General features: G+C 42.0%; 1 protein-coding gene across 1 annotated transcript in view; it reads right to left on the bottom strand.

Moving 5' to 3' along the window:
• Nucleotides 1-1356: 1356 nt before the first annotated feature.
• CDC5L (cell division cycle 5 like) overlaps nt 1357-20458 on the bottom strand; it is a 34188-nt gene continuing 15086 nt past the window's right edge. The window contains exons 12-16 of the mRNA XM_083831744.1: nt 20013-20093; nt 19418-19663; nt 16577-16774; nt 2885-3097; nt 1357-1691 (exon numbers count right to left, since the gene is read on the bottom strand). Coding sequence (XP_083687870.1) covers nt 1587-1691; nt 2885-3097; nt 16577-16774; nt 19418-19663; nt 20013-20093 — 843 coding nt within the window. The 3' untranslated portion in view covers nt 1357-1586. The remainder of the gene's footprint in view (nt 1692-2884; nt 3098-16576; nt 16775-19417; nt 19664-20012; nt 20094-20458) is intronic.

The following is a 20458-nucleotide window of genomic DNA, read 5'->3' as shown; positions in this document are numbered from 1 at the left end:
GTCTCTGATCACTGAATCACCGTGGATGGCATTTAAGCAGCTACACATCCACAACCCTGACTGCTCACGTGTGCAACTTGATGTATTTGATTGCTGAATTCTGTGTTGTTAGCACAATTTTGCCTTTTTCCCCATGCATTTCCTCAATTGCTCAAAACACCAGAAGCAGAAGAGCTGGAAGTAAGACCAACCCCTAAAGAGGGATGAACACCTCCACAAAAATAAAACCTGAAAGCAATCCTCTAAACTAGATGCTTGACTGGCAAATGCTAATATTAAAAACATTAGGTATAATTGGTAACATTTTGAAAAACCAAACATCTAAGTTAAATGTGTTCCGGCCAAGCAGTACTCAGAGAAAAATTCCGGGTAAGGTTTAGAAAACTACATCCACAAATAGGAAAAGATGCATCCACCCCTTTCAATAAAACCATCCTTACTATTCAGAAGAAAGTCAAAGCAGTAAGAAAATTAAATTCTGGAGAGATGCAGTCGCAGGAGAGGAGGAGTAAATAAGGAACTTTTCCCCACCTGACTCCAGGGCCGCTCTGGGCAGCAAAGCACGCTGCCCAGCCCCCTCTCAAGGAGCAACAGGAAATAGTGCCACAGACCTCAAAAGTGCCATCTATGAGATCAGGATGTACTCCATAAACCCCTAAGTGATGCCTCTTGAGAGGCAGCATGGCTGTGGCTGCAGTACTAAACTGAACAATATTCAGCCCTAGGACTCAGGTCAGCCAGCACAGTATGGACACATCCACGCCATCAGGCTACCAGGGCTGGCCACACACCCCCTGCTTATTAATGTCTGTCCCTGGCCCACCCTAATTCACAAACCATGTCCAAGAGATGCTTGAAGATGCTGGATGATCACAGCCACCAAGGAGCAAAGGACAATTTTAAGAACTGTACAGAACAAGCAACTGGTGACTACTGCAGTGGCAAGCCAAAGCACGGTGGAGTTATGCTTACTGTATGTGCAAGTGAAGATCCCGATATAGAAGGGAATGTATTGTCGCAAGGACAGAACTGTGAGCAGTTTTACATGGACCAAAATTACTCTCCACAGGTCCTACCTGTTACAAATGACAGTTCGGGGGAAGGAAGGAGAAATGGGGAGCGAAGCACAATTGAGGAAGAACGATAATTTATCAGAAACGTGAAAGAGATCTGGGTTGGGGAAGGATTCCGTTTCAGTTAAAAGACAAGCATTTTATTTCATAATTATTTTTTAACATTCCAGGTTTATTCAAAAGACATTACTCTGCAGGCATGTTATCTCATAAGTCTTAAGACTGATAAAACACTAGGAATAATGTGACAATCCCAGCAAATGAAGACATGGCTAAAATAATATCAGAGTGACTTCTTTTAATAAAACTTTGGACATTTTGATCCAATGTTTTTTAATCCTGGATGAGGCCATTCATATCGAGAGCATTTGAAATAGTCCATCAAAGGAACAAAACTTGACAAGATACAAACATCAGACTACACTTGATTTCTGTGACTGACGGCAAAAGCTGCAGGAGAAATATCTGTACACTTTAAAAATGTTACATCAGCAACAAAAGGAAGTTTGTGCTTTAATACTTTGCTTGAAAAGTCTCTTTATCCAACATGAAATCAGCAAATCTCTGCTGGAGCTCCTTTTCTCTCTCCTGCTGTCGCTGCACATCTTCCTTTAGACACTGAAAGGAAAACAAACAACCAGTCACATGCCTGCGGATCATTAGCAAAGGTTGTATTTTAGTTCCTTCACAGGAAGCTGAGATAGAAGAATGCTAAAATTACTTTTAAAAACTATAGCAGTTAATATAAAGTATCAAGAATCATGGCCATCTTACTTCAGCATCCTGTTTTTGACCGCAGCTAATATGAAATGCTTCAAAAGGGGAGATTTCAAATTAGAAACCAGCCACAAGCAGTGCCATGTATTTAAGAGTTATCTATTGATCCCTCTCTTCCGTGAGTTTGTCCAGAGTCTTTTTTTAGGTAACCTTCCCCATTAACATGGCATCCTGCAACAAGGCCTTACGCAGGCCTCGTTCCACTAACGATGCAGCATGTGAATGAGAACTACTGCTCATTCTGAAACTGCCAACTGCTAGTTATGTGATATCCCTTCACTCTTGTATCTCTCTTTGAGGCTGCCCCTTCCTCCTCAAAGCCATGCTGACCAGGTAGAGCCAGTAAGGCAGGCTGCTGTTACTCAGCAGCAATGGTCCAGATCACCAAATGCAGACAGCTCGCAGCAGGACTCGTGGCAAAGAGCCTGAGCTCTGAGGATGGCTCAAAACTCAAGTTACGCTATGGCTGCTCAGCTTCTGAAACTGGGAGGCATGTCATCAAAAGCCAGCTCCAAAATGGGGTTATCAATTTATAACAGTTCAGTTATCTTCAAGTCTCGTAAAAACAACACGGCTTAAGAGAGGAACACAATGTGTGAAAAGAAAGGAGAGTCTCCAGTACTCTGAACTAGCATTTGGTCTATTGATTTTGAAGGTAACAGGAGGCGTTGCACAACTTTCTGATCTACCCTGAGTTCTAACAGTAATTAAAACCAAAACAAGCCAAATTAAGATAGACATGGAACCTCTGCTGATACACGCTGCAGAAGATTAATAAAATATACCACATTAGAAATATAATAAAAACAAAATGAAAGAACACACTAGCAGATTGATCCCAGCTTGTAACATGTCACAGAATCTTTGATATTGAAGTGAACAGCAGAGGAGTCTGGTTAAAAGTATAATTTAAGACGACCAGTAAAAACTCGGTACAAACTCAGGCTGTTAACTTCAGAGCCTGGGCATTGTAAAAAAGATCTTTTCCACAACGTCTGCATTTGATCTAAGGTATCACATTTATGCAATCTCACCTCCAGTCTCCTTGGGATAGCAGCATCTTCATGTTTCTTCAGCTCCTCAAAAGTACGTAGCTCCAGATGAGCCTGTTCAATTTGGTCCCACAAATCATTCAATTGTTTGATGAGGCCCATTGCTCGAGACTGATAACCACCAAGCAAAATCTTCAGCTTCTTTTCCATCTTGGCAGCCCTCTTTGCCTCAGTTGTCATATGACCTCTGTTTATCTGTCAGAACGAAACCAGGAATTGTTTTAATTATCCAGAATCCAAAAGTTAAAAAAAAAGAGGTAGTAAAAATCTGCAGAACACAGTATTGATTTCTTTGATTTTGGTTAACAAATCATTCACTGCACATTTTACAACAGAAGAGATTTCTGGATTAAAACCTGTACAATGCAAGTAGATTATTGAAGATGAAGCCCACTAACCATAACAGAGGGTGATTACACAGGATGAGTACAGTTTTAGAGACAGGAATTGTTGCAGTTGTGAGCTCAGTAGGCAGCCAAGACACACAACAGCTTGGTATGGCACCTCCCAGTCACGCAGGAGATGCTCTGTGCTTTAGTAAAGGCAAACTAAATAAAGAGAGTGTGTTCTTTTTAAATTATATTCTTTATCTGCAAAACCAGACATCTTTCAGTCCTTCTACCCCCACAGGATTAATCTAAATCATATTTTGGAAGGAAAAAGAGGCAATCAGGAGCCTGAATGCAGCTCTGGATCTGTCTTTTTGTTGTAGAGAACCACAATGGAAATGTTCACACTGCTCTTGCTGACAAATGAATGGCAACATCGGGGCATGGAGTCACCACAAGGAACCACAGAAGGACTATGAGATCAGCAACTAAATTCTACCACCTATCCGCATGTGCTTTCTTAGGACAGCCTGATCAGGAGACAAAGGACTAAGAGTAAATCCCGATGACTTGCAGAGGTGTGACAAGACGGAGACACCAACCACTGTTGGCTTCTAAAGGTATGAAAGGCATAAAATAATAATAATAAAAAAAAGCACCACCACTAATAAAAAAGACACCTCGGCACCCAAAAAGAATCCTGGTGACACGATTAGAAGTCAATAGCTGGTGAGCCTTCACTCCTGGAAGCATCTGTAAGGCATCCCAGGAAGAAAAGACTGCTGGCATTCAGATGTCTGGGTAGCTGAATGCTGGACCGATTACTCCAGTACACATCTTTTGTTTTGTGTTTGGGACCATGCGGGTACAAGACTGCAAAGAAGTGAAATCGGTTTGGACTTAAAATAAAGTCACCTCACCTATCTGCAAGATGTCCCATTCTGATTTACTGCAGTACCATAATGCTGCAACATTACTCCCTCCTATGACATACTGAAAACCTGGTAACTCCTCCGTGGCCTCTCAAGTAACACCACTTTTTCACAGGGCTTTTCCCTTAAGAATCTCAGAGCAAGAAGGTAAGATTATCTTGAGCTAGCAGACGAGCCCTGAGATAGCACAATGAATCAGCTGCCTAAGGTCAGTGGCAAAAGCCAGAAGCAAAACCCCACAATTTACAAGCCAGTACTGTACACAACAGATGTGACGAAGTGATGAGATTAAAATGTGGTATCAAAACCACAAAGCAAGTGGCATGTCAGAAGTGAAACTCTCCTTTCCTGTATCATTCTGGTAAGTGCTGCCTGGTGCATCCTGGATTTGAAAGTCTCCATTTCCCCAAAGTTTCCCCAAAGGACTCCACGTCAGTCCTCTAAAGCCATAACCCAGAATCAGGATTTGAAACCGACAAGTGATATACGTTATAAAATTCTGCCACCTGGGATACAATGCAAATAAGCAAGCATGATCATGTTAACGTGCTATAAGTGATTCATTCAACATTTAAAAATAGAAAAGGTACCGGAGCCCTCTGCATATTTTTATACTTGCATTCAGTTGGGCAAAGTTAAACGGGCAGGCAAAGCACGAAATAGCCACGGGCAGTTTTGAAGCCTGATAGCACCATAGAGATCCTTAACTCTTAATACACAGAATAGACCTGTGTGAAGCTGAGGAGAGGTGCAGCACATCTGCACAGGGACATAAGGGGTCCTGGTCGTTCTTTTATGCTACCTTCTTAAAAATATTAAACAAATAAAAACAGTAACACTCTTCGGAAAGAAAGAAGAAAGATTCCAAACTCAACAAGAGGATTTGGGCTTCTCACACTGATTTTTGACACAGTAACAGGTATATTAGCACAGGTGATGAAGAAAAACGCTTAGCCTTCTCAACTGTAGGAATGTAAGTCTAACTCAGAACCACGGTGGCTAAAGCACCTATCCTTGCCTCACTTCTTTAGAAGTCAAATAAATTACCACTGCTCAAACAAAAAGTGGAAGCTTTTCACTGCTTTGAACCCTACCTACCATGCATTACCGAACATATCATCTTTTTTACCTATGAAACTAAACTCTTTGGGGAAGAACTACTTTATAACCTGTCCAGGACTGTGTCCTGGACTGTCTGATGCTACTGAAGTATACTTTATTATGCAGCTTCACGTTTCTTTAAAATGCTCTACTCCTTAACAATTTATTCACTCATTGAAAGCAGGTTTAGTGTGTGGTGCAGAGATAAACAAATGAATGGTAAAGGGAGAAAACTGTTAATGGGGGAGTGAAAGAGAAATTTGACCTCCTAGGCTGCCTGGTTTGCTCCTGGGGAGACAGATGCAGACTGCTACACTTTTCAGATTTTGTTTGCAATGTAGGCTTTCAGTATGCCCAAGGTGCTTTAAGCATACAGAAAGGCGCCTCTTTTTCAATATTTATACAAATCTAGAGAAAATTAAATAAATAGATTAGGGATTTGTGAGGATACTCTCTGATGGAAAAGTATGAAAGCTTTAAATGTCTTCGCTGGTAAATAATATGCTATTACTGCAACAACAAATACAGCTGGGCAGCAAATGAGCTGCTTTCCAATTACTGCTCCTTGATGAAAAACGCGTGCTGAGAATTCTTGATATTTAGAGATCGTGGAATAGATGGATGCACAGGCAAAGAGAATTTTGTTTATAACAAAGGTCTAATGTAACACAGACCGATTGCCCCACGTTGTTTCACAGTGTTAGAGATGGCAGAGTACTCTTGGTGTGAAATGGAACTCCAATCAGAATGCCATTATTCTAGAATAGGTTAAAAAAAGACCATTTAGAAAAGTTCCCCTGTCTTCCTAAATGAAGATCTCTCAACAACCCAATTTTCTAACGGAACGTTAAACACTGAGTACCTCTGGACATGAAACAGTTACAAGCAGTATCTCCATTGTACAGAAAAGAGACTATAGCAGGGCACTGAGGTCAGAAGCCCTAAGTTATCTGCAATTTTCACCCGCAGTGGCAGTACTGGGTCGGTCTCACACTTTCACACACTGCAGTTGGGACTCACCTTGCCTGTCCCAATCCCAGCATGGCACCCAAGGTCCTCCCATATTCAGGAGAGAAACTGGCAGCTCTAGGGCACGGCTCCCCTGATCCAGGACCTCAGGAGAGGACTGAAGTGATGCCACCACAGTCCTTACTCCTGTCCACTGACTAAGAGAGGAGCAGGGGCTGTCTGCCCCAACACAAATACCTATGGCCAGGTAGATCAATCCCACCCTAAGTACCTACTGTTTTAATCAACGAGTTATGATAAAGCATTCTTTCTCCAAGAAAAACAAAAACAAAACAGTTCAAATCTAATGCTTGTTAAAACATCACACCTGACTATTTAAGGATTCTGAAGTTTTCAGACACTGAGAACTGGATGTAATATTTCCAAGTTTTTTCTGGATACACATTCTTGCTTTTAACTACTGCAGCTCCTTGGGTTGTAGGCTGCTATTCAGCCCTTGTTTTTCTGGTCAATTCCTTGTCTATCTTGGATTATCACGGGCCATGGGCCTCACTGCTGTGTTAAAAAAAAAATCCTCTCAAGTTTTGAAAACCAGAAATAACAGCCCTTTCTTCCCCCCCTACTTACAGAGAAATGTGAACACTCACCACCTTTCCTCCTCTCTCCCAACTACAAGATTTTAGGACCTACTACAAAAAGGTCAAAAGGAGGTCTCAGCTTTTGTAACAAATACTATTTATTAAGAATTGCTGACTTCTGCATTAATGCCAATAACTGCATATAATTTTAGTTCAAGCTTCGTAAAATTTTAAGGCTCAGATACCAAGCTAAAAATTCCAAGCAGTTATGAAGAGGTGTGTTTAAACAGTAGTCTACATTATTTGCTTAAAGCTAAGAAATGGATTTCAGTAAAATCTGACAACCATTTCCCTCATGAACCTAGCAGAAAATGTAAAGACATTTCAAAGATTTCTCCACTTCATTATTTATTTTGTACGACTTCTTGGCCAGCTTTGGTTTGGTTGACTTTTGTACCAGCTTTAGCAAAATGGGAATAGAAAATACAGACACGGATAAAAACGGTGCCTGATCTTAGGGGAAGTGCCTTCCCCTTCATGCTCAGTAAGACCTGAACTAGAGAACAGTGTCCAGTTTTTGACACTGGACTAGAAATCAAGAGAATCCAAAATGGAGTAAAAGATGTAATCACAGATGTAATAAAACCATCATCTATAAAGGGAGATTGTCCAAAAAATAAGTTTGTTTTTTTTTTCATCTAACAATAACACAGAAAATGACAGAAGACACAAAAACATGCCTTAGATATCCAGAAGATCTTTTGTGAAATTAGTGTTTTCTTATGTCCACTCAGAAAGGAAAGAGGATTTAAATTTGGCGAGGCAATTTTAGATAGAAGATTAGTTGTAAGGTTTAACCAAGGTCAACAAAGAACAGGGAAAGACTGCGTATGAGGACAAGCATCCATCAGGAAAGATTTAGGAAAAAAACTCTGATGAAGGAAGGACTCAAACAGGTTTAAAACACATTTTTACAATTCCTCATCTTGCCGTGTCTGCTGAGGCCAAGTCTACCCTCCTCAGTTCAAAAGATGTTTTTTCCCTGTATTGTTTTGCTTTCCTTTCATTCCATTAAACCTGGAGCCTCCTGCAATCCCTAAGCAGCAGCAAGCATTCCTGTTTTCTGCTTGATCATGCCTGATGGACAAAAAAAAGTGGAAGGAGAACTGCTGTATGTTCTTACCAGAGCCATAGTCAAAAGTAAACCAACTTATCTCATGACCTTGGAGAATCAACACATCACTGGTTAGCTTGTGCAGAGAGAAATCTTCTGCCAGCTCCTCCTGCGTGGCTGAACAGGCTCCTCTCAAAACCTACGCAGGAATACTCCCAACACCGCTCTAACTTCCTTCCTCTCCTCAGACCCACAAGCAGCCCTCCCATACTCATTTCTGCTGGCGGGAGCTGGATCAACTTAATTTAAATCGCAGGGTTTGTGAACTTGCCTCGTTTTGACTCAGTAAGCCAGAGCAGCTGGAAGGAGATAACGCGCAGCGAGATGGATGCCACGTCATGCTGGGCTTTCGACAGCATTTCACACCTTCCCTGACGATGACTGTAACACCCTCTATGCACGTTTAGGTGATCTGCCTTAACCAGCTCAGAAGGTACCCTCTACGGTAACATGTTTTTTAAGAAAAGATGCTTTATTTAAAAATATTTTACCACTTAACGATCATTAGTATTATGATTTACAGATATCTGCAGAAGGCCATTCCATCTGCCCCCAGCCAAAACCAATAACCCAAGTGCAGTCTCCATGTGAACCGTTTCAGAAATCACGATGCCTCGCTTTCAAGCATCGCAACAGGAGTTGGTAGGGCTGTGGAGTGATGCTGTAGGGTATATAAAGAGCAAGAGGTCCCACAGAAGTTCATAACCTCCAACTATCTAGTTTTATAGAAAGTTACTGGATAAATTAGCAGTCACTGCTGATCTGCAAGAATGTAGAAGCCCATTCTCAATCTTTTTATTTGGGAACTGCTTTTAGGACTCATCAGTATTACCAACGATACCAAGCTATCATGTTCACAGAAGAAACACAGCTAGACGAGCACAGCTTAAGAAGAAAAACAAGTAACATATTTTCACTAAGCTTTCCTGAAAACTCTCCACCTGCCCCTGGAAAAAAGAAATTGCCGTAAGATCCCAGCCAGCAGCTGCCACCTCAGGCTAACAGCTTTGATTAGCTGTAAGCAAACGTGAGTTACTGCTGCATCTGGTAAGGTAATAGGGCAGCAAACACAGAGTTAACTTCAAAAAGCATCGCTGCAAACCCAGCGTTCTCAGACCGGTCTCTTCCAGAGGCAAGGCCAACAATCATGTGGAGGCTCACACCACAAACCATTAGCAGGCAGCCTGGGTCCCTCTTCGTATACAGTAGAAGCCCCACGATGAGCTTACCGCAGTCACTAGTGCTCCACTCCAGCAGCCACCACTACACAAGCATAAGTGAAGCAAGTCACTTCAGCAGCAGCAGCTCTCACTGGCACAACATCCACAGACTCGGACACGGCTTCACATTCGGAAAGGCTCTGTGGCTTGCACCAACAAACCGTATCAATTTTTCCCTCTTTTTGTCAAAAAACAGTTTACAAAAGTGATGGTGCGTGAAGACCTTTAGCAATGATGAGCCTTCCCGATGCTGAACTTTGTTCCTCAGCACACAGCTTCCCATTATGAACTCCGTTTTCACATGCAAAACCTGATTTCACCAGGCAACGTACAGGAAGACAATTGTTTTAGGCACAGAGGAAAAATTTCCCCATACTAGGACCAACTGGCCACAAAAAAGTAACTGCTATGCGGTTCAAGTTTATTTTTACAGAAACTTTTTTTTTTTTTTAAACTGCCCATTTAAAATGTTTTGGCAGAACTGGACTGAGGACATCAAGTAAGCAAATGGAAAAAGGCGTTTTTCCACACACGAGTTACCAAGCCCCCAAAACATGACCTTAGGAGAAAGGCAACCACAACATACCGGTCCAATTTGAAGCCAAATTTCAGAGACGTAGGCAAGTTCACAGAAATAAGAATACGAAGAACCCTCTTACTGGCGGTCATCTGCTTCCTTCCAAATGTCCCCAAACAGTAAGAAACAGTAAGAAAATTGCTATAAAAATCAAGTATTTGCATTCCTCTCTGAAAATAACAGTTTAACAGCAAAAATATAGTTCTGTTTCTCAAAGCTGTTCAACTGGCAGCCTGAGCAATAGCATCTCTGTAGGCCTTTAAGTCCTAGAGAACAGCTAAATTTGAGTAAAACTACACCTGCTTTCTTCCTGCTTGCTCGTGGTGATGAAGGTTTCAGAGTGGGAAATGTAACTTGTGGGGAAATCCAAGGACTTAATAAGTCAATTTACCTAAAGGAAAGCAAACAATGGTTTTTGTTCCAGACTTACAACAAGCAAAGCTCCAGCTCCATTCAACCAGCTGTGAATTGAAGATTACTTTCCAGGTATTACAAACCACACTTAGGATTCAGAGGTTTTACTCAGTGATTTTCAGTCACAGGTCTGCAGGTGCTTTGCAAACAGACTTCACAGAGCTCCGTAAGGTAGACATCAATCCTGTTCCAGTGACAGAGGAACCAAGGGAGACATTAAGAGCTAGGCGTGTTTCGCTTATCTAAGGTGCTCTAGGTGCCTCTGCAATCAAATAATAGGAAGCCCAAGGGGGAAATTCAACCCTCAGGCAGGCCAAGCTGCTCTCAGGAGGAGCCTTGTCTCGCTACCAAAAGCACAGGGAGCCTAAGGCAACGGCAGTTTTGTTTGAGTTAGGACGCTACGATGAGGTGTATTGAATCGCAGCTCACAGGACTTGCTCAAAAATAGACAATGGGTAGCCACCTGCACAAGAAAGAGAGCGCACAATTTCTGGCTGCATCCATTTATCTTCCCTGGCAGGGCATTTTTTTCTTGCTGTACACATAAGTTATCCTTGGCAACATACGAACTTTTATTTATTGTATCATAGATACGGAGAATAATTTCATTACGGATCTCACAACTATTCCTAAATTCTGCAAGCAAAGATGTGATGTGTAATAGCCTAAGCTGATCTAATAAGCAGCTGCTATGGAAAGGGGTCTGCTTCTTGACCTAAAAACAATTTGTTTTTTGATAGGTCAACGAACTGAATCAGGTTAATGCCGAGTTGCAGCAGCACGGGTACAAGATCAGAGTTAACGGCAGGGGGCTCTGGGAGAGAAGGGAGCAGCACTGGTGGGTTTTGGCATGAGCTGAAACAGTAGAGCATCCTAGCTACAACACAAACTGCATGCTAACTATGCTGGTAAGCAGTTAAAAGTGTTTTCACACAGAGGTAAAGACAGCTCCTAAGAGATCTGCTATCCATCTGTGTCGCCCAGGGAAAAAAAAAAAAGTATATTCCCTACAAAACTGCAACACTAAATAGATTTGCAACCCGATGAGCAAGTGCACATTAAGCAGAGATCAGGCACTGTAGTAGTGGTCTTGCATAAACAGTCAGATCTGTCAAACTCTGAACAGCTTGACAGTGGAGACCACTGATAAGCCTCAAATGTGTTTCTCTGGTGCCAACTACATTTCAACAGACCTTATTTAAAAAAAATAAAAATAAAAGAGCAGACTTCATAACAGCAACACAGTAGTACAAATGAGTATATGTGAACATAAAAGCAGAGCACTCAGGGATTCCATCAGAGTTTTTGAGTTTTAGGAGTAACTTCTCTATTCCTAGTCTTACAAATTCTTATTTTCTACAGGTGTTTTCTCAGAAACAGCAGGTCTGAAAATCCAAAATAAACTGCAGTCTTTAAAAGCACGTAAACTAGAGATAAAAACACAATCTCCAACAAACTAACAGCTGATACACCTTGCAGTGCAGCACAATCCATAAATCTCCAGCTAAGACGCTGGTTTGCAATGAAAATTAATTCAGAGGACGTAGGCTGCAATCAAAAACCGGCTGCTTCGGTCTGGTGCCTTACCAGCTTGTTCATGGGGACAGTGCACACCGTAGTTACACAACAAGATATTGCAAACCTTGCTGTGGGATGGGTATTTGACTATGCTTTGTGTATACAATGATCTAGTTTCCTCCTCTGTAGACTTTCACGAGGGATAATTTAGCAGTCAACTGAAACGAGGACATAACTACCACAATGGCAAGAAAAATATTTGAATGTTGCAAGCCAGTATTATGAACTCCTTTCAAATACAAAGCAACGCTGGTAGGAAGTTCCTGTGTTCTGAATTACAAAGGAAACAACTAGTTTGTTAAACAGATGCCTCTACTGTCTCGTTGCACCTGATCAGCTTCCTAGCTTAACAAATACCCCAGGTAGGAATACTTTGCTTTATAAATATGTTGCTTGGAAGAGAAATGAGCACGAGATGTTGCAGAGGAGTGGTTACTCAATGCTACTGTGCATGAGAAAACTCCAGTTTCTGAAAGGACTAATCCTGCAGGGCAGCTAGCCTCGAACAAACATGCTAGACCTCCAGAAGTTGCTGCAAAGATCAGAAAATCCAACTTGGATTCAAGCAAATCTAAGCTGTGCCCCTGACTCACGGTGAGGTCAAAGGGATTCACTTGCACGGACCTGAAGCACTCGCTATTAAGGCAAAGAAGTTCACATACTAACCTCTTCCCACTCTTAAGGTGCGTAAGTAACACATCCAAAGAGTCTAAAATGCTCAAAACAGACGAGAAATGAGGAGTATTACAACCATGTGGCAGTACATTCCACTAGTACAACTATCAGTGTGCTGTGCCTTCCTGCTGCGGATGCCTGGAGAGGATACCCAGCCAAACAGGAGCCGTCCACAATTGTTCCGCTTCGCTTGCTCAAGCCCATCAATAACAGCACAAATCTGTTTGTGATATCACCAGCAGTTCCAGAAAGATAAGTTTCATGTCAGCATACACAAGACTGCCACCACTAAATCTCTCAGGCAGCGAGAACAGGCCAATTAGAGGAAGACGAGCGTTTGTCCACGCCATCAATCCACCCAGTAATCTCTGAGCAATGAAGACAGTGCTAGAAATAAGCTGCTTTTTTTTTTTTTTCCTCCCCTCTCCAGAGGATCTGAAGGGTGTTAGCAGTCCCATATGGAAGTATTAGACAGCGACTACCTAACGTGCAGCCGTCTCCAGCAGCTCCCACTGAATACTCGCGGGATTTTCCTACCAGACTCAGTGCAGTAGGGAAGGGAACAGGCGGCCCCAGAAGCTGACCAGCATCAGTTTCTGCTGCTGGCAAACTATTTTAGTTTCCTTTCTTCTCTCAAAGGAAGTTAAGAGCACAAGCAAATATCTTGGGGTACTGAAAGCAGAGCTAATATCACTGCTTTTCATTAAGGCTGTCAGATACTTCCCATCGGAAGAGCTGTTTCAACTGATACTGCTTTTAGACAGTTTTACTTGAAAAAACCTTAAAATGAAGGTGGGTTTTGCCATTTCTGAAAAGAGGGTAAAAATATGCTGTTTTTTTTTTCTGTTGTACACTCATTTCTTCATTAAACTGCTAGATTTATTATAAACTAGAACAATTCAGCCGGTGACCTATGCTGTGTATCTTGCTTTTCAGAAGGGCCTTCTAAAATGAGGTCAGGCAACGGAGCTGCACTGCGTCGCAGTTTGCACACACTTGGGGAAATTTTCAGCTCAAATTTAACTGCACGAAGTCCACCTGCACTCAACAAACAGCAGTGAAAAGCAAAGCAGGACTTCCACTGCACCTGTAAGCCAGCTCCACTGGCCCCAGCTCCTGACTTGGCTGGGGTTTGGGGTATGCTGAAGGCAGCCACAAGCTTGCTCTCTCACATAACTATCGGCACACTAAGCAATGACACCTTGCCTAGCAGATCTCAAAATTCCCAGATAATCTGAAGATGTTAAGAGAGTCACGGTGTCTTGTGATCGCAGCAAGTGATCACAGCCAGAGCTAGCTGCACTTTGTTCACTCTCCATTCTGTGGAGCCCCACGCAATGTTGGTAAGCGAATTAAAACAGTTTTCTATTGACAGACCCTTCAATTTGTACTGCATTTCCTAGCTGCCTACAGAGCAACGAGCAAACGCACCAGGAGTTTGACAAAGGGATGAGTTGATCTGTCTTTGCTTCAATATCCTCAGTGAGCACGCCACTGGCAACTTCTCGTTCAAATATTGGGAGGAGATAGACTAACTGCACGAGGAAGCCCACACAGAAGTAACCAATTCAGACTTCAGCAACAATCTGCAGCATAAAGGCACTGGGCCACACACTGAACAATGAAGAGAAAACAAAATATTCAATAGCTACTCATTAAGCAAGCACCATCCATCCTGTGCAGTAAATGAGTCTGTGGAAAAAAAAAAAAAAAACTAGGCTGTAATCACAAAATTAAAGGCTGTCTCGTAATGCATCTGCGTAGGCAAATCAAGGCTGCCAGAGGAAGGCTGCTTGTGCATTCCCTAACTTCAACCGCTTGACTTTGCGACTTTTAATAATAACGCACTCCCCTAATGTAGTTTGGGGCGTAAAATATTGAAATTTCAAAAGCGTTCGTACGCAAATTAGGTACAGCCTTTGGCTTGCTGGCTCGAGGCCAGCGCAGCCCCTGCTGCCCCGAAAGCTAGGTGCTGCTGTGTTCAGAGAGGTTTTGTGTTTTTTTTATGGAAATGCAGCAGAGCAGAGCTCCGGAGAGAGCAGTGACAGGCGGGCAGCCTTCGGCAGGGCGATGGTGCTCTCTGCTGGGCGAGCAGCAGCACGACAGGGGCTTAGCATCAGCACGGAGGTGAACGGCTGGTGGCCCAAACGGGAGGCCAACAACTGGGGACGCTATGGACACGTCACGACCGACAGACTTCACAAAACACACGTTCATTCTGTATTTCACGTGTGAACCAAGTGAACACTCGGCCTTTCTGGTTTCCCTCTCATGTAATTTCTGTGGTAGTATCTGTCTAAGGACGTTTACTTCCAGCACCGGTAGCTATGTTGATGCTAAATACAGAAGAACTTAAAAACTGGAGTTTCCTTTTACAACAAAAGGAGAAATAATCGCATGCCTGCATAATTTAGAGAATCTTTTAGGCTAAAATGGTATTTTGGAGAACAGTTGACGATTTACTGCAAGTCTGAATAAACGTTCTGTGGGAAGACCCCATTTAAACCTAGCTTACCTTTTATCATGAAAGCTGTGTACTTTTGCGTTTTGTGTCGAGTGTTTGGGTGACACTCCACAGAGGGGGCAGGACAAGGGAAATCAGCGTCAAAAGGTTTGAATGGCTCTTTCTTAGTGCACCATACCTCAGATGATCTCTTCCCCACTAACAACCCTAACTGATCGTATCAGGAAACTGCAAGCTTGCTCTTTGCTATAGGTATAACGTACACACACAGTACTGACAATTGCTGCTGAACCAACCAAAAGCCTCAAAACAAAAAGTCACCCAGTCTCAGTAAACCCACCGTTGGCTTTGTGGACACCTTCGCTATGTCACAAAGCAGATCGAGAAACTGCTCCAAGAAGCACAAGCCATCTGCAACACTCTTCTTTTTCCCCCGGACAAGGACTCTGATGGGATTTGGATGGGTGAGTAAATAGAGTGCATGTGTATTCCTTGCAGTTTACATTTCAAACAAGCTCTCAAAACCCTTTAGCTGCAGTTACACTGCATTCTTCCTCCAAGAAACACAACAGAGGTTGGGAGAACTCAAAATAGAGTAGCCCAGCAGAGATGGAAAGGAAAATAAGAAACTTACATTGGAGGATGAACAGGTGACAGTCTGTGAAGCAACTCAAAAAAAAGAGCCACAACCCAGGAAGGGTAAGCTCAATCCTAGGACACTTCATCAAATCTTAAAGCCTCGTTAAGGCTTGTGACTGCTGCATTTTGAATGAAACAAGCGCAAGCAAGTTGGCACTGGAGGATGCTGCCCTCTACAACGCAGAAAACAGCAGAAAGATCTTGTTTCATTTCTTGGCCCCCTGGTACTGGTGCTCTCCCATAGTGCTCAGACTGCCTGCAGACACATCGGTGAGACGTTGCCATCTGACCTCTGTCATTCTGTGCTTGTAGAAAATGTTTGTGAAGCAAACACTAACACCAAACTCAATATAAACATAAATAAGCCTAGTACTTCCTGGTAATGGGGAAACGCAAACATCCACTGTTTTCTTTTCGGGGGACCACTGAATTGGCTGAACCTTCACGTATGTAATAGTCGATGGCAAAGTGCTTGGCAAGGTATGCCATAAATTTCCATCCATCAGAAACCAACCCTTGATTTGAAAGAGAACTTGAGAGGGGTTTTGGGACAGAGAGGTTGTTTTAAAGCATCCTTCTCTGAAATACCTTGTACTGCCCACCACCAGAGACAAAGTGAAAAACCAGAGAGCTGGTATCTGATCCACTAATAGCAGAGATTAAGAAAACTGCGAACAAACCACACGGAACTACAGGAGACAGGAACTACAGGAGAGCGCCTGACCTTCTCTCCAGGTGAGAATAAAGGGGTGACATGAGCAGTCTTACAGCTAATAGCACAAAGGGAAATTGTGCAGGAGAACACTGTAAGAATACTTTGAGAAAAGGACAGAAGGCAATTTGAACACCTCAAGAACATCCATGAAGCCCCTAAGAGAATTTCTTAACAACCTTTTCAAAGGAATCCCATCAAGAGACCCAAATGATTTATAAAGTAACCTAAAACTCTTATAAACAAAAAAAAAGGAACAAGAAATAAATAAAAAAAAAGGCAAGTTCAAAAGCAGAAAAAAATGACACTGACCTCAAGCCTCTTCTCAAGTGACTCTATCCTGTCTTTTTTGCTGGCCAAGTTAGCTCTTGTGTAGCGGCTCTGTCCGGGCAGATATAACACTTGGCTGTAACATTCCTCCCACACCTGGTTGTAAGCTTCACTTGAGAGCTCTCCATGCCCCATTCCTTGCTTTACCACTTCCATCTCTTGTGCCAGTAGATCCTGTGCCTGTTGGAAAAGATGAGAAATAAATTGCAGTTACAATACACGGGGTACAAGAAAATTCCTCTTGTTGTTTTCAGTCCTTCAGCGCACAATTCATGGGGGCAGTTTCTCTTTTCATACCAAAAGCTCACCAGCAGGTTAAGCTAACTACAAAATCTAACACAGATGCTGTGGATTATAAATGTAACCCAGGCTAGAAGGCTACTCACAGCACAACTATCCCTCATTTTATATAATTTGGCCAAACCTGACATCACTCTGCTGTAGCTAATGAAAGCTATGGCACAACCAGATATTTCATCTTGCTGCAGAAGAACAGAGATAAAAGCAGGGACCTTGAGGGGAGGGAGAACTACACAGACAGAAGCAGCTGTTCTATGCAACAAAAATCACTTTTCATTTCCTTTTGCTTGCCCTTCTCCACACAGTGTGGAAAGTCAACTTTAAACATTAACGGATGAGCTGCATAAGCTTTAATGCAGGAAAGGCTGCTCTAACAAGCACACACTGTTCGTAGAGAACTACTACGGAGATAGGAGCTTTCTCCTCTTACCAGTTCAGTTTCCAAAGTACATTACAAGTAATGGGAAAGACTCGCGTTGTTCTCACAACTCATAGTATTGACACAGAATCTAACCCACAGAGCTACGTAGGCACCAAGCCCTTCACGATTTATTTGTAACTAAAAAAACTAAACACCTTTGCTGATCCGGATTTCATTGATTACAAGCGTGTCTCCACCCTTTTTCAACAGGATTTACAAATGTACTGCTAATTTCTGCATCATCGACAGATATCTCAGAGGAAGCCGACCTATATTTTATAACAGCACATTGCCCAGGAAGCATGTATTTCAAAACATTGCTAGATTAAATCATTCCAGAGATACCAGGGAAAGACAAATTAATCACTTGTCCTGGCTGGTCAAGTCAGATAAAGTAGGAGTACTCCAGCTACACCTGACAAAGCTGAATCTTACATAAATTCACTTTCAATTAGCAGCTATTTGTACACTGCAACTACTTACACTAGTTGTGACAGCAAAACAGTTCCACAGCACACAACAATACACTTAGCACCACTGCTAATCCTTCCCAAAAGGACACTACGTGTCAGGAACAGAAAGGAGCATTTTTTGAAGGGATTTTAGTAGAAAATGCTCTAAAACAAATGAGAAAAAAAAAAGGAAAGCAAACAAACCCCAGGCAGGGGTACAGATAGGAATACTACTTGGTCTGAATTTGATTTTAAACCAAGAGGGGGTATTACTCTAAATGTTGGAGAGCAAGTAGGAACAAAGAACTGCCCATCAGTTAGGAGAGAAAAATTTCTAGGGACTCTGAAGGAAATTTCCAGACAAAAACTACTGGACTGCGTAACAGTCCCTAAACGAAGTGACAGCAAACTCAGTTCTTGTTGCACTTCAAAACAAACAAGAGAGGGCACTCAGAGGCCGATCCTAAGGGAACAATCTGACACTGTCAGAGCAGTGAGATTCATGATCTAACTGCATTTTCCATCTTTAATTTTTCCTGCTAAGGAATTTTCAAGTGTAGTCTTTCATTTTATAGCAAATTAAAGTACATACTGTCCAGTGTTTTTCGTTTTAGGCTCTTGATTCATTGGTCAGCTACGGTCAAGGAGATAGATTTAAAATGTGCTTATCGGCAGAGTCACTTTAAAGTAATATGGGATTTAGGTTCTGAGATACCAAGGCTCTTGTCAGAATACAAGTTACAGACAGCAGGAGTCTGCATAACAACACATGATTTGGTGGCATGTGATTTTGTCCTTTTCAATCATTTTTATTCCTGTAAGCATTTCGTAAAAGGTTACTGGCACAACTTCACAGGTGAAGCTCTTTGAAAGAGCTAACCACAGCCTTGTGTCTAAACTGTCTGTCACTTGGCAGCAAGCACAACATCTGTAGACGTTTAAATAAATGAACAGCCCGAACTGGAAGCCTCGGTACAAGGATATTTAGCTTGGGATTACAATGCAGAAGAGGACAGAATGCCTAGACACTCTCCTCATTTTGTCCAGCGACAACCTGTTCTGCCTATTCAGCACTTTAGCCAGGGGTGCTTTAAGATCAGTTGCCACAGCCCAGCTGGCTTTGCAGGAGGCACTGCTATGCTGGATCAAGCCTGAGAAGCATCATTAAATAACCCCATTTGCTGCTCCAAGTTTTAAGCTAGCTACCACTGTCACACTTAGTCTGCACTGCTATGAAGAAAATAAACGCTTAGTAATCCTGGATTAACAGTCAACACAGGCAGTATAGGGTGGATACCACATGGAATTAAAGCGTCTGTACTTTAATATCACTTTATAGGACAGGCAAAGTAGAATTTGATAAATGTGGGGGGCTTATAGCTCCTACTCTTACTTCAAATGATAAACGATCACTACACATTCAAAATTGTATCCAGAAGACTGCGTCTCTGGACAAATACATCACCATCATCCTGCTGAGTGTCGAGATGAACATTAGCCCATAGGAAAAAAAAAAAAACATACACGTAAGTTACCCTTACAGCTCTTCACACAATGCTCTGGAGATTTCCGAACTCTGTACAGGCTTGAATTCACTTTTTATCTTTTTTTTTTTTCAGGTCAGTGGTAATTAGGCTGCACAATTCTCACCTTCTTGAGATCCTCTTTGGAGAACTTCTCGTAAGGATTTTGTTCCAAGTAAGCCATATGTTCTGCATTGTTGGTTCCAAATCCTGGGCCTTTCCCCTTCTTACCACTAGACTGGTCTCCAAACGGATGGTGTAAAAGATCAAAATGAAGCATAGTAATCATCTCCTTCTTTATTAGCTCTTCGCTTTTCTGCAAATCTGTTAGAGGTGGCTCCACATTCAAGGGTCTCAATATTGTTTCGTTAACCTGCCCAAGAATAATAATAATAAAAACCATAAACACCGTATTACCAAAGACCACATTAAAATTTATATACTTCTATTTAAACGTGATTTTTTTTTTTTTTTAAATCAACTAAACCACGTGAACAGGTGCCAAAAACCCTTGCTGCATGAAACAGATACAGCAACCCAAACCCAGTCATATTTTCGGCTGGACGTATGAAATACCTCAGAACATTTTCAACATGAAAAGCTGAAATCAGCATAGTCAAATAAGGATTTCATTCTTTCACGATCTACCTAGGCTGTATTTCCTCCTACAATGGTTAAAACCTGCAATTTTTTTCTTCAAAGTGAATTTTGTTTCCACTTACTTCTGAGGGACGTGGCAGATTTTTCTGAACAGCTTTGTGCATTCTCTTCAGTTCCTTTGCACGCTCTGCCTCTCGGAGAGCCTAGACAAATAAGCTAAGTGTTACTCCAAATCGGATGCTTCTTACAAATATGTGATATAAAAACTAATTACTGCAGCAAAAGTTCCTTGAAGTACAAAGACACAGAGTAGCAGGTCACACTTTACATAACATAATTTACTGCCACTCAAGTTAACGAGAAGAGTACAGCAGACTGTGACAGAGATCCTAAAAAGCTATTTCAAGCTATCATATTTTCTTTCATCCCAAGCAGACTTAGTCCTTTATAAATTTTTCCATGTTAAGTTTTACTTCTGCTCTAACTCTCCAAATAGGAAACCTGCCAGTAAGAGAGAGACTCTTAAATCTTTGTCCTCTTTTATGACATACTTCAATGAAACAATACT

The sequence above is a fragment of the Anser anser genome, assembly GCF_964211835.1.
Source record: "Anser anser genome assembly, chromosome: 3".
In the NCBI taxonomy this organism is placed as follows: Eukaryota; Metazoa; Chordata; class Aves; order Anseriformes; family Anatidae; genus Anser; species Anser anser.
Note: the sequence above shows the minus strand (reverse complement) of the source record. Positions and strands in the feature narration are given on the sequence as shown.